This window comes from Diadema antillarum, unplaced genomic scaffold (genome assembly GCF_040938485.1).
Source record: "Diadema antillarum isolate AM-2024a unplaced genomic scaffold, OU_Dant_1.0 scf00000021, whole genome shotgun sequence".
NCBI lineage: Eukaryota > Metazoa > Echinodermata > Echinoidea > Diadematoida > Diadematidae > Diadema > Diadema antillarum.
The window spans coordinates 735474-749856 of NW_027270910.1; the positions used below are offsets into that span (position 1 = coordinate 735474).

At 39.4% G+C, this 14383-nt stretch overlaps 1 protein-coding gene across 1 annotated transcript in view; it reads left to right on the forward strand.

Moving 5' to 3' along the window:
- LOC139730145 (SANT and BTB domain regulator of class switch recombination-like) overlaps positions 1–4325 on the forward strand; it is a 40856-nt gene extending 36531 nt beyond the window's left edge. The window contains exons 21-23 of the mRNA XM_071641049.1: positions 36–124; positions 3707–3795; positions 4249–4325. Of these exons, the coding sequence (XP_071497150.1) occupies positions 36–124; positions 3707–3795; positions 4249–4285 (215 nt within the window). The 3' untranslated portion in view covers positions 4286–4325. The remainder of the gene's footprint in view (positions 1–35; positions 125–3706; positions 3796–4248) is intronic.
- The last annotated feature ends 10058 nt before the right edge of the window (positions 4326–14383 follow it).

Sequence of the window (14383 nt, forward strand, 5' to 3'; positions counted from 1 at the left end):
TGCTCTTCGTCTCTGCTATATTTCTGTCCCATTAGATCAGCTGCGCAGTAACTTCCTCGTCCAGCACTTGATCAAGATGAGGATCTCCTCAGGAGAGAAGCTGGAGAAGACCAAAGTCAAGGAGGTGAGTTTTCTCACCCCTCCCCCACCCCATTTTTAGCTCACCTGAGCCAAAGGCTCAAGTGAGCTATTGCGATCGCCCTTCGTCCGGCGTCTGTCGTCCGTCGTCCGTCGTCCGTCGTGCGTCGTGCGTAAACTTTTTACATTTTCATCTTCTTCTTGAAAACCCCAAGACCGATTTTCATCAAACTTGGCAGGTAGCATCCCTAGGGGGTTAGGAACTCAATTTGTAAAAATGGGCACCATGCCCCACCCAGGGGGCCCCCAGGGGGGCCCAAACCCCCCAAAATTAAGGAATCTGTAAAAATCTTCTTCTCTAGAACCAGAAGTGATAGAGCTACGTTAATACTATGAGATAGTACATTGATGACTATAGTTTCAAGTTTGTTCATGGCAGAATCAGGGGTGCCCCCCTTGGGACCCAGGGGAGGGGGGTGGGGAGGGTTTCTAATGGGGCCTACATTGTACATTTTCATCTTCTTCTTGAGAACCCCATGACCCATTTTCACCAAACTTGGCAGGTAGCATCCCTAGGGAATTAGGAACTCCAGTTATTAAAATGGGCACCATGCCCCACCCAGGGGGGCCCCAGGGGGCCCAAACGCCCCAAAATTAAGGAATCTGTAAAAATCTTCTTCTCTAGAACCAGAAGTGATAGAGCTAAGTTAATACTATGAGTTTGTACATTGATGACTGTAGTTTCAAGTTTGTTCATGGCAGAATCAGGGGTGCCCCCCTTGGGACCCAGGGGAGGGGGGTGAGGTTCGGTCCTAATGGGGCCTAAATTGTACATTTTTATCTTCTTCTTGAGAACCCCACGACCCATTTTCACCAAACTTGGCAGGTAGCATCCCTAGGGGGTTAGGATCTCAATTTGTTAAAATGGGTGCCATGCCCCACCCAGGGGACCCCCAGGGGAGCCCAAACCCCCAAAATGAAGGAATCTTTAAAAAATCTTCTCTAGAATCAGAAGTTATAGAGCTAAGATAATACTATGAGTGAGTATATAAATGATTGTAGTTTCAAGTTTGTTCATAGAAGATCCAGGGGTGCCCCTCTTGGGGGCAGGGGGGGGGGGGGGGGAGTTGGTTGGGAAGGTCCAAATGGGGGCCTGAATTGTACATTTTCATCTTCTTCCTGAAAACCTCATGATGTATTTTCGTCAAACTTGGCAGGTAGCATCCCTAGGGGGTCAGGATCTCAATTTATAAAAATGGGCACCATGCCCCACCCAGAGGGCCCCAGGGGGCCCCAATCCCCCCAAATTAAGGAATCTTAAAAAATTTGGGCCCTTATTGTACATTTTCATCTTCTACTTGAGAATGCCTGGTCAAATTTTGGTAGAGCTGTGAATAATTTAGATTAGTGACTGCGTGAAAGGTGAACTTGCGATACTCAGGTGAGCGCTAGACCCGCGGGTCTCTTGTTACTTGGATGCAGCTGTCAACTCAAGAAGGATGCATAACACAGTTGACATTGGATGCGTTCATCAGCTCACTTCTGGCACAAAATGAAGGTTTCCAAACAACTTTCAGGGAGTTTTGGGCAGTTGATGACTGCAAAGCTGTTTTGATTATTGGGTTAGAAACACATTTCTGAAATGCCAATGAAAGTGTAATCGCAAATGTGTTTGAGCTAGAAACACATTTCTGTGGAGTTCATAAATGCAAAGTCATTTTGAAATGCGTTTATAGCTTGGACCTACCCACGCCAACCACTGCCAACTACACTTCTCCACTCCTTGGTCAAACCATGCAATGAAGCTGCGCAGTGACAAGGCCTCCCAGTTGACTGACGACAGTGCTGATAAACTCAATAACTTGAGAAACATGATTCATAAAGCATTTGCACACACGTTTTGATAGTGGGTATTTAAACACGTTTCAAACATGGGAAAAGTTGGTAAATGCAGCCTTGGATTCAAAGTATAGAGTGTGCTTATTCTCCATGAATTACGATATCTAAACAGTGTACATTTTATAGTTACTTGATAGCACAACCTTGTTTATAGTGCCAGTGGGAGGAAATGAAGGGAGAGATAGAATGGCTACGGCTGATGGTTGTTCAAGAAATGCTAATGAGTGAATAATTGGATAGAAGGTGGAAGTCACTAAACCACTGGAAAGTTTAAGGTGATGAACATGATGTGATAGTGATGTAGCTTACTGGCTGATACAAACTTTCAATTTGGCCATACAAAAATGTTCATATTCGCACACTGCATTATGAAGACAGAACACCTCTCTTCCAAGTTTTCAGTGTGTCAGTTGTCATCCCTATATGTTTGAGCCTTCAAAATTAGCAGAAATCATCCTTTGTCACAAATAACTGACAAATATAAAAGTGCTTAAGATTTGTAAGACATGTCTCCGAAATGTGTTGAGATCAAAGAGATTATACCACAAGAGGGCGTAGTCCAGTGGGGAGGCAGCCGCGCGAGGGAGCTGCCATTTCGCGTTGTGGGAGCCGCCATTGCAGGGATCCTGTACAGTTATTAGTCAGTAGATGGCAGCGCACTGTTTAATGCGCTCGACTTGAATATTCGGCGCAGTGACCTTGCGTTGTTTTATTGTGACGTCACAATGGTCATGTTAAAGCGTCATAATGGTGCTGATGTTGTTTGATTTTATGGCGTGAGTGGGAATGTACGCGAAACAAACGTCATAATGCTCAACTACTGTCTAGTCTACACCCAAGTTCCCACTGTTTATTTTGCGAACAACAAAAAGGTCTGGACTCTACCAAATGGTTCAAAGGATATGATATCATCGTAGAAACTACATTTGAACCTCTATTATCCGGCCTCCCTTTATCCGGATCTCTCTATTATCCGGACGCAATCTCGCCGTGATTTTTTAATCTTTTTTTAAGAATTACGGGAGACAAGGGGGATTCCCAACTCCTTGAGAACTCCTACACAAACACACATGAATTACATACTTGATACATTTCTTAATAATTACTTAGGTAAATCATCCCAAGAATTTATAAAAGAAAATGATTTCATTCTTGCAAACACGAACCTCTATTTTGGGGTCTGTTACCGAGTGTAACAATGAAAAGGTTGCGGTATACACATTACTACATGTGGTACTACAATGGGCTACATCAGTACATGTGTATGTATATGTAGCTGTTACATGTATAAAGCATTGAGTCTCCCGTATCCGGCCAAATCCCTTATCCAGATGAGCCCCAGTCCCGACTTGTCCGGATACGAGAGGTTCAACTGTAATATTTAAACAATTAACCACATTGCGATTCTGAAAATGAAAATATGTAATGAAGAATAACGTATCACTCCAGATATGATATGAGAAGATATGACTTGAACGTAGACTTAGATCCAGTGCCAGGACCTGAGTGTGCGCTCCCTCTTCAATTTTGGACGCACTATTTGTACGCACGCGTATGGCGACTACTTACTCTATAGGTATAATCTCTTTGGTTGAGATTCATTTTCTTACATGTTGTTAATGTTGGAATATCTACAAATCTTTGTCAGACTGAATGCATAATTTGCCTTGCTGTGATAAGCTTACATGTCAAGCTAATGTCACCATTTACATACTCACCTTCATTGTAGTTTGCGGGAGGGATGTTCAGCAAAGTGGATGCACAATTCAGGGCCAGTATGCAAGTCACCAAGCCTGTGGGCCTGCAACCTTTATCCAGGTGAGTAGGATCTCGTGGTTTTGGAATGCTGCCTCGAGAGTTACAACATAATGAGGAGATTATTATTTTACCCCCAGGATCTCTTGGGTTTTTGAATGCTGCCTCTAAAGTTACCCCATAATGAGGAGATTACTTTTTTACCCCCAATGTATCTTATTGCTTGCGCGTGTGACTTGTCTGCGGAATATTGTATTGATAGGTTTGTGGTATTACTTGACAACTGCTGCAACATTCTTCATGACAAAGTAAGATAACAGCTGCCTGAAATTTTCAGCAGATATTTTGTAGAGTTCAGTGTACGGAATTCAATCATGGCACTCTGACATAAAGTTTCCATTGTTCTTTTATATAAATGCTGTATTCTGGTTATCTATGTCCAGAGAAGGGGATATTACTGAGAGTATGATCAGCATGTACTTTGCCCTCTTTCTTCCACCCCTTCTGTATTGGCAGGACCAAAAGCCGCAACATTCAGAACAAGATGTCGTGATGGTTTCCTTGAGTGCATCAGAGTTCATCTTCTCTTCGAGGCAAAGCTGATTTCTCTCTCGTTCACTGAAAATAGATTCATTGATTGCATTCAGAAAAAAGGGAGTGGATGTATGATCGAAGAAATGCTAGCAGAGACTGCTCTTAACATTAGATATAAGAGCAATGTGTCATTGACCTGTGATGACACACATAGAATTAGCTCAGTGTGGAACATCATTTGTGTGCTTACAAACTAGAAGTCAGCACTGGTTGGCCTTGATATCAGGTCTTATGAGCAAAGTCTTGTCAGTGTCTTTTGCTGAGTTTGTGACGGGAGGTTTTCTTTGCCCATAATGGGCCAATGAGGCTAAGGGTTTCTAAGCTTTCAGTCAGACCATTTGATCCGCCCTTAAATCACATGCATGAGACATGGGACACAGTATTCGTCAGCTTGAATACATCATATTTTAGCATCGACGACCAAAAGTCTGTCACAGTTTGGCTGATGGCTTCATGATGAGACGCTGTGAAACACATGAAACTTTTCGCAAATCGCCAACAACATACAATGCATTGTGTAGACAACACGTTCGTGTGCATTTTACTTTCGTGAATCTTGGCTCCTTGCGAAATTCATGAAAGCTTCATACATGCAAAAATTTCTGATTTTACAGTAGGTGACCTGATTCCAGTGGCTTCTCTGCACAATGCATGCTGGTTTCACTTGACAGCTTGCTAACTTTGCATATTTTGTTCAACCACACTACTGCAAAAACAGATTGTTAAACCACAATATGCCACAGAACATTTACAGCATCTCATGCAATTCCATTTCTCAAGCAAAGTTTGCAGTGCATAGCGACTAAACGGAGGTTTTTCATAGGGATATTTTGAGTTGATTCTGATTTTATGTCAAGGTTGTGTTCAGAAAAGTCATGCCTTCCAGGCCTATAATAATTCAGGCACATGAATGTGTAATCATGACCAAGAAAACAGCTATGCAGTCTGTTGAAAAATCTGGCAATTTGCAAGAAAAATAGCCCTAGCTTTGTCATAAGATTTACATCACAGCAAAATGTGCAATCTTCACTCCAACTTCGATGTTTCGCATTTCTAGCATAAGCATATCCGTAAAAATTACATGGGTTTGAAAAAAAAAAAGCCTTCAAAAGGTTCCTGTGTGTATAGTGCAGCACACAGTGGGTTTACACCGTAGCGCACAAAGAGTTCACGGAAGTCATTTGTGATGCCATCCATCCAAAAACAGTCATCATTCCAAGGCACTGTGTTACTGTCATATGGTCTGTCTCTAGGGTACCATTTCATGAAAGTTGTCAGTCTCCGACAATTACCAGATTAACAATCAGTGACCAGAGCTCCTCAGCCAATCAAAGCCATGGTTTTTACTTAAAATTGTCAGACTGACTGACAACTTTTTAGGGCTGACAACTTTCATGAAATGATCCCCAGTTTTTGAAGTTCAGGCAAATATCCTTGATGTGTATGCATGAAATGTTTGTGATAATGGATGATTCATATCCATGAAAACCTGAAATTGCAAGTGTGAGTTGTCACAGTGGGTGACCAGGACCCCGTTTTATGAAAAGATACAATCAATTTTAGATTTCCTTACAACACAGTCTGCCATAGACTTACAGCTGAAATCAACTTTATGATCAATTTTAACTCTTCATAAAGCAGGGCCCAGGTACAAGTGGCATGAATTTGCAGTATCCAATCATTACCAGTTTTATGATTTAGACTACACTGAGTGTAATAAAAAACAATGCAGTTGTTTTTCATACATATACATGTTGAAAACATTCTGGCTGCTTAAAGAATGATAGATGGTTATTTCTCTGCAATCACCGCCTTAGCCCTATTGTTACAAGTGCTGCAAACTCTTTCTTTCCATTCATGCTGTTAAGGTTCCTTAATATAGATAATAATCAATCTAGTGTAGAGGTAGTGCATGCATTTTAGCACTAAAGCTGATTTTAATGCCATCCAGTTTTTAGCTGATGAATGACTGCTAAAACAGGAATTACTTCGGGCAAACTCTAGAAGATAAATGAGTGCTCCTCTTTTGTGATTACAGAGTTTATGTCAATGCCAAAACGATATCATACCCTGAAGTCATAGTTGGTAGTGCCAGAGTAATTTTTCTCAGTAAGTGAATTTGTCATGCAATATTGCATTTGGAATATTTCCTGGGAACGTAGGATTGTTTGTTTTGTTTTGTTTTGTTTTGTTTTGTTTTGGTTTGTTTTGTTTTGTCTGGTCTTGCTGTTATTGTTTTAATGGTAGTCATAAGTTTTAGTGGCGATTTTTAGATCATGACCCCTAAAACAAGATCAATGTGCTTATTTTTAGGCACTATCACCAAGTGTTTTTTCAAGACAAGATGCAGGATAGGATAAATAAGAACAGAAACACAAGGGAGAAAAGAAGTGTTACATTCTAGCTTACTTTAGCAGTGTCTTGCCATCATAGCCTTCCCTGGTTAGAAATCAACTTACTTTTGATATTGATGTTAAAGAGAAATAGATTTGTCATAAAACAATGAAATGATTGCTGAAATAAAAGATTCTATTGATCACTGAAATTCATGATAATATTGTATCAGCCATACAGGGGAACCTTGTTTTACATTATAACAATGAATTAAAACAGTGACCATTGCCATGTTATACAGGCAACTCCTATTAAAAGAAAGTCATTGGGACCAGCAGTTCTCTTTCTTCATATCAATTTTTCATTATATAGTACATTAAAGATATATAGTTGATAATTTCGGGACTTGGATTTCAAACTTTGTTGTAACAAGAATTTCATTACAACCGTATTTGTTATATCAGGAGTGCACTGTATCAGGGTTTTCACTTTATCAAGGTACAAAAACAAAGAAACATGAAAAGTTGGGAGCTGCAGAATCACCTTGCCAGAGGACGGTTGTTTTATATCCGACCCCTGTACAGATTGTTTAACGCGATTCCACTGTATCATTGTCAAGTAGAAAGCACTCAAATGCATGATGCACATTTGACGAAAGCGAGCTAAAGATCAGTGATTGTGTAAGGTGTTGACAATGTGAATGCTGACGAACCATCTGACGTGGCATCATGCCACAACCTAAAAAAAAAAAAAAGGTCCTTGAAGACAGAATATGCTGATTTCCTTCGTAGTAACTTAACAAAAATCATAGTCTGATCTTTTGCCCTACAAAATATGAGTACAATGTACTTTAATGCAGAGCTACAATTACTGGATCAGTTTGGTTATGCTATCGTTTCTATTGAAAACCTTGAAGAAAACTTGTTGATGTTCAAGTTTGTTAAAGATGCTGTACTTTTTCAATTTCTCTGACTTACTTTTTTAGTTTCAAAATATTCATTCAATACAGTGTGTCTTCTGAAGTGTACTAGTATTTGATGTCAGATAATTATATTGTATTATGCATGATGTGTACATACATTGTAAGTCTTTCAATGCAATGGAGTTGCCTTTCATGGAATAACCTTATCAGCTGATGATATACAGGTGTATTACAAACATACAAAAAAAATCATTGTTTCTTATAAAGTGTTGTCTGTTTGTTATGTTTGAATGGTTGGCAGTGTGTGTTTTAGTCATTCTGGGATAAATAGACATTGTTTTGGCTGTGATTTGTTTTTTCCTAAATGATGATGCTTATGAGAATCATCAGTGAAACTTAAAGGGATCGTATAGTATTGGTGGAGGTGAGGATTGGGCTTATAACTTATTGCGAGATACCAAGAAACCACTCACGATATAATACAGTGAATTCAAAGTTTATTCAATGAAAATCAGTTTTGGAATGGCTGAGACATAAAAAAACAAAGTAAAACAAAGAGATCCTAGTAAAAGGGGGGTCCCACCTGTTATCAGGATTGCTCTGTTTTGGATATCTCAGCTATTTCAAGACGAATTTTCATCAATAGTTTCTCATTATCTCACACACACACACACACACAGAAAAAATGTTGAAAACCGGAAGATAGGTATCAACCAAAACTATACGATCCCTTTAACATTTGCAGTTTGGAAGGCTAGAACAATTACACTATCAAGATGTATTGAGTACTGATTTTATGTCCTTCAGTCAGGCAGTGGGAGTTAAACCTTACTTCATTAGATGTTAGCCGTCATATTTTTAAGAGCAAATTGGTAATGATATCAAACAGCACATCATTGACTACCACAACTAATTAGCATTGTTGCCCTCGTCGTCGTCGCCATTCATCATCGTCATCATCATCATCATCATCATCGTTATCGTTATCACTATCATTAGACCTATTATCATCATCATATCCATCAAATTCACTTACTCCGACCATCATTAGCCCAGGTCTGTATAACCATGGACCTTGGGAGAAGTCTGGTATAACTATAGTCATGTAGGCCTAGGCCTATAGATTGTTATTTTGAGTGCAGTTATCAAAATGAGTAGGCCGATTGTGTTTTGATTCCTTAATAAAGCACAAATATGATTTCAAAAATAAACGGACTGTATTAAGGCCGCTGAGCACCCGGCGAGAGGGAAGATCCTGTTACGGTGTCTGAGCTGGAGTTGAAGTTTCTGCTCGCTTTGTCCGATCGAGGGAGGGGAAATTTTGTTTCTTGTTTTGTTTTGTTTTGTTTTTTTGCTGGGTTTTTTTTTCCCCTTTCTTTCTTGAAATCGAGTTTCACTTGCTTTGTAGTCCGGTTTTGAGAACCATGGCAGAGGTGCAAGTGCATAAATGTACTTTCAAAATATGTTTTGCACCCCTCCCGCTTCAGTGCCGAGCTTATCATCTCCATATACTGCCCTTGAATGTGGATCAAACTGTATGCATAATTTTGTCGTTCTAAACTACAAGTAATACATTTCAGGTCTTTAGTACCCCCTCAAGTAAATGCATACATGTATTTTCCACTTGATTACGGTGGTATGTTACTCTAATTTTGGACACTCGCGCTGTGACCTTTCTGACCTACCCAAGGTTTTCATCCAGTGAATGTCCCCACGTCGAAAAATGAACAGGTCGTCTCCAAAGAGAAGAGCGAGGAATTTCGCGCCTTTCCTTATGACGTAACGAGGTGGTCCGCCTTGCCTGATCGATGGTGTCTCAGGATTGTACCCTGATGAGAGATTTAGGACTTGGTTAACCTCGCGAACAGCGGCTGGTAGAGTAACAGTTCTGATGCATAGATTTAGAACCACGAATTCGATGTAAACTTTCGGGGTGGCCGGAAGATTAATCAAATTTACTCCAGAAAGTGTGGATGTAAGGGTGGGGATCTAGGCCGCGGGGGAATCAATTCTGTATAATCTTCTGGTTTGGGTTTCTTGACCCCAAGATTTATTTGTTTCGGATTCACATCTGTATTCCTGCGAATTTAGTGTGTAACGGAGAAAATATCAGCACTTTGGATTGCGTTGCATGGTCAATAGATAAACATCATGACGCCGGAATGTGATTTTCCTTCAACATCTACAAAAGACATGGTAACTGTGTAAATAAAAGCAGGAATGTGTCACCTCCCTGTACAAAGCTTGTAACAAGCGTGGTCGTTGTATATCAGATTAGTAATTAGTGTATGAGATAGAAGTTTCAATCATCTGCAAAGTGTCGTAAAGTTTCACAAAAAGAATGGATTTAAGTGGCAGTGCTTTGACTTTCATTAAACCCATACAAAATGTGATAGTGTTCTTGGATGAAGAGTTTATAAGTTTTCTTGGAATATTTTGGATAGGATCCCATCATGTAGGCCAAGATGATTTCGAAAAGTTCTTTGAAAGAGCAAAGTCAAACAGAACCACGAAGCAGACGAGACAATAATTTTGCGGCACGCCGAAGTTTTACATAATTACGTAGAATGATACCACTGATATTAAATATGCCAATTAGATGAGGTGACGACATCTCTTCACAATTATCCCACAACTTGCAATCTTATATTCGCTAAATTCCTTCTTTTTGAATGAACACATTAAAAAAAAAATTCGCAGCAAAATGTACGGGAGTCATAATAATCCAATATGTCTGAAAACTTAAAGGGGACTACTGGTGTACTTATTGAGTTTACACATTGATAAGTTAGTTCCTGAACATGTGTACAATCATTTACTAATATATCAGCGTTTGACTCAGATGACTGTTTCTGAAAAAAAAAAGAGAGATATGAGATAGTCAAATACAACAGACTTGCTGCTTTTGTCCGATTGAAATGAACTTGTCACTTTCTTAATGTGACTTTTTATAATGGAGTTTCTCGTTGATATTTTACTTCGTTCATCAAGCAGCAGTATACACAAAAAGTGCTCTGGCCAAAGTCTCGATAACAATGTTGTGACAAGCGAGTGGCGTGCTAATATCTTTTCCAGGATATGATTATATCTTTCAAAATTATCATTTACTCTTGAAACTCAGAATCTTCATCAGAGGGGATATACTTCCTCACGTCATGACTCCTTTTTTACCTCTTTCTCCATACAGTGAGTGAGGGGGGGGGGAGAAGAAAATAAGTAAAACATGTAGTTTTGTTGTTTTTGTCACCAATATTCGCGAGGAGGCGATATGAACAACCGGATTAGAACAACGGAGGAAAAACTATTACAAGATTGCTTCACGTATATGACATGGTATACATTACACTTTCTTCCCTATATACTTTGTAGCACAACACATTGTTTTTTGTTTTAAAGAATATTTTATTCTTCATCAATGGGAAACATAATATACAAACAAATTTATACAAAATTCTCTGGACCAATTTCATAATCATTTTCGTCAATGGATACAAAATTTTTACCAAAACTTAACATCAATTTAATACATTTTGATACACTCTGATACATTTTTTTTTCACAATCCATATACACAATCCATATACACATCTCTTCTTTTCTACTTTCACACTACTATATCCCTCATTCTCTTTTTAATTTTATTCCTTCATTGCATTACAAATCTTATTAACTAAATCACTACCCACAAAAATAATTTCTTTTCAGCATTCATTCAATCCAACTTGAAATATCAATATCCATTGATTGAAATTTATTGTTAAAAAACAAAACAAAAAACCCACACGCAACCCCCCCCCCCCGCCACCCTATACCCCCGTCCATTCTCCCTCTTATTACCCTACCCCATTCCCCCCTCCCCCTTCCAAAACCCCCATCACAACAAAACCTCAAAGGCAACTGAAACCTGTGTGTCCTGACATACATTATAACACATATTTCAATACGAGTGCGTGGCAAGGCATTTCCTGGTGGATGTGCAGCAGACAAAGCAAAACAATTCTCAATTCTTTTTCCAATTTTCCCACTTTTGTACTTGTAGCACCCGAGTTTGTCTCTTTCTTCTTCTTTTTTTCGGGGAAGAAGTATGATGAATTCTTATCATTTATCATTCATGCGTGACGAAACAAGAAAGCTTTGTGCAATCATGAAGCCATGCTGCGTGTGCATGCCTATAAATATTCTTTCGTGTACACCAAACACACGAAAACGAACAGACACACTGTGCCACATCTTGATCGACTTAAAGGGATAGTATAGTATTGGTTGAGGTGAGAATTCGGCTTTTAACTTTTTGCGAGATACTTAGAAACCACTTCATGAAATGTTAAAGAGCGTACAATTCTCAAAGAGGAATTGAAAGTTTATTTGACGATAATCGGTTTTTTAACTGGTTGAGATATCAAAAAAAAAGTAAAATAAAGCGATGCTAAAAAGTTTTTTGGATACCACAGCCATTTCAAAACCAATTCCCATCAAATAAACTTTGAATTCCTCTTAAAATCGTATGCCCTTTCAGTATTTCATGATATGTTTCTCATTATATCAAAAAAGAAATCATCATCAAAAAAGTTGGAAACATGTAGCTCCATCTCAGCTGAAACTGTATCATCCCTTTAAATCCCGCTATCGTCGATCGACGATATCTCTCCCAATGAAAAAAGATAAACTGACAATGAGTCGCCAGTCTCCCCCCGAGACTCAGCTCATCATACTATCACGGCCATCTTTACCATTTATCTCCTTTTCGACCAGATTAATCCTCAGAGCTAACAGAACGACACCCGCGAGGTTTGCCACGAAATTTCTGTGAACCGTCGTTCTGCTTACAGCAACTGAAACACAAGCGATTTATTTTGGAGAAAGAAATTGTATAACGGACGCAAGACAGACTCCAGCTTAATTGTTCTGCCCTTTTGTTTTCTATTGGCATGAATGAGTCGCATCAGGCATTGTCATTGGACGCGGTGATATCATTGCGATCGGTATGAACCAACGAATACAAAAATTAATGTCCGTTTAATGATACATGTATTTGGGATCGCTTGCGTTTTCCGGCCGGGCTTGCCTTCTTAGCTCTGGCCTGCTCGTTTACTTGCACATGCCGGAATAATATTTGTACATGTACATCATTTTCTGTTTGCACCCTACAGTCTACCGGCCCTCGTTCTCCTAGCACTAGCATTGAGGTATAGCCAGCTAATTGACGATTGGCTGTATATATTGTTGCCAATATTTTTCACACTTGCCTTTACCTTACTGACTGCCTAAGTAAAACAGATGGATGGACTGACTACAACCAATTACCATGTTGTAACTAATAATCAGTCACCCATGTCCAATCGAGCAAAGGTATACTCAGTCAGTAGTGATATGTCTGACCTCAGTAAAAAGTCTCTGTCGCACGAGGTTATATCCCGCGTAGTTCTTTGCTCAAAAAATGAAGAAATGTCAGAAATTTGAGTACAATATTATCAAAGAAGGAAATGCTAAGAGACTACATCGAGATCTTTTGTTACATCTAGCAAACGCTGTTGCTTTGTGCAGGTCATTATTGTTAATTAACATTGTCGTTAATTTTTTCCGGATCTAAGCGTCCTTATTTTAAACTTATGTTCTGGTCAACGGTGTGATGATACTTTATGACAAAGTTAGAAACACAATATTAGTGAAAAAGGCAACTTTGACACTCTCGGTAAACTCGCGGAAACTGCAGATGGAGGGGCAAGGGCATGGCCAAACATAGGCCTACTTTTCTATTTTTACTCATCATGTTTTAACGTCAGATAATACCAATGCATTAAATTATAAAGATCATCAAACCGACCATTCTAAACTTCTAGGAGACAAAAAAAAAAAAAACCGACGTCATCAACATCGTCATCATCATTGTACAGCCACCAACTCGATGAATCACTACGATTATCATCAGGGCGACGGAGAGTGGCTTCTCCCCTGAATCGTCTGCGTGCGACATGCACTAGAAAAAAAAAAAAGGTCGAGAGTGATTCGTTGCCATGGGCACGGGGCACGCTATGCCTGCCGTCTCGACGTGACCTCATGAACTTTGAACATCGATGGGGTGCAAGTGGCCGCTGTGACGTTTCTAAACTTACACTGGATAGATGCAGGGAGGTGGGAGGAGATGATATGTTGTGTAATGCGATAATGTATACTTCTTCGCACGACAATACACTCTAGATAGCACAATGGAAAGTGTTTAGACATGAAATTCTGATGTTATGATGAATCTCCACCTTCAGACTGCCGGTTGATGTGCAGCTACATTTCATCATACAGAGCGAGCTGTAGTAAAGAGAATCTGAAACTTTCCTTCTCGCTTTTAGGATTTGTGAAGATGGATGATTTGGAACGTCGTCACCGCTCAAAGGTCAGTGTTTAGCGTCCTGAATTTGAGATTGTTTTGTAACACTTTGAAACCTACGTTTTGATATTGCCCTCGCAGATGATTTTGATATCAGAAACATTTTAGGTGTATAGTATAGCTCATTATTTCAAACATTTTGTTTATCTGATGTATTATTTCTTACTTCTTTACATGTAGCTTACAAGTCTGTTTAAAAACCGAAATATCAACACATGTTCAAGTCAAGGTCTGTTTTTGCTCGTAATAAACCGATGAGTTAAATCAACTACAACACGTTCAAAGCCCAAAAAGGCAGGCATGCCGCATAGTTGACGCCAAGATTATTATGGTACTGGCGGGGTATTCTCCAGCAATAATTCTATCGGTATTTTGATACCTACAGATTTCCCTTAATTTGTTGTCCTATAGGCAGGGAC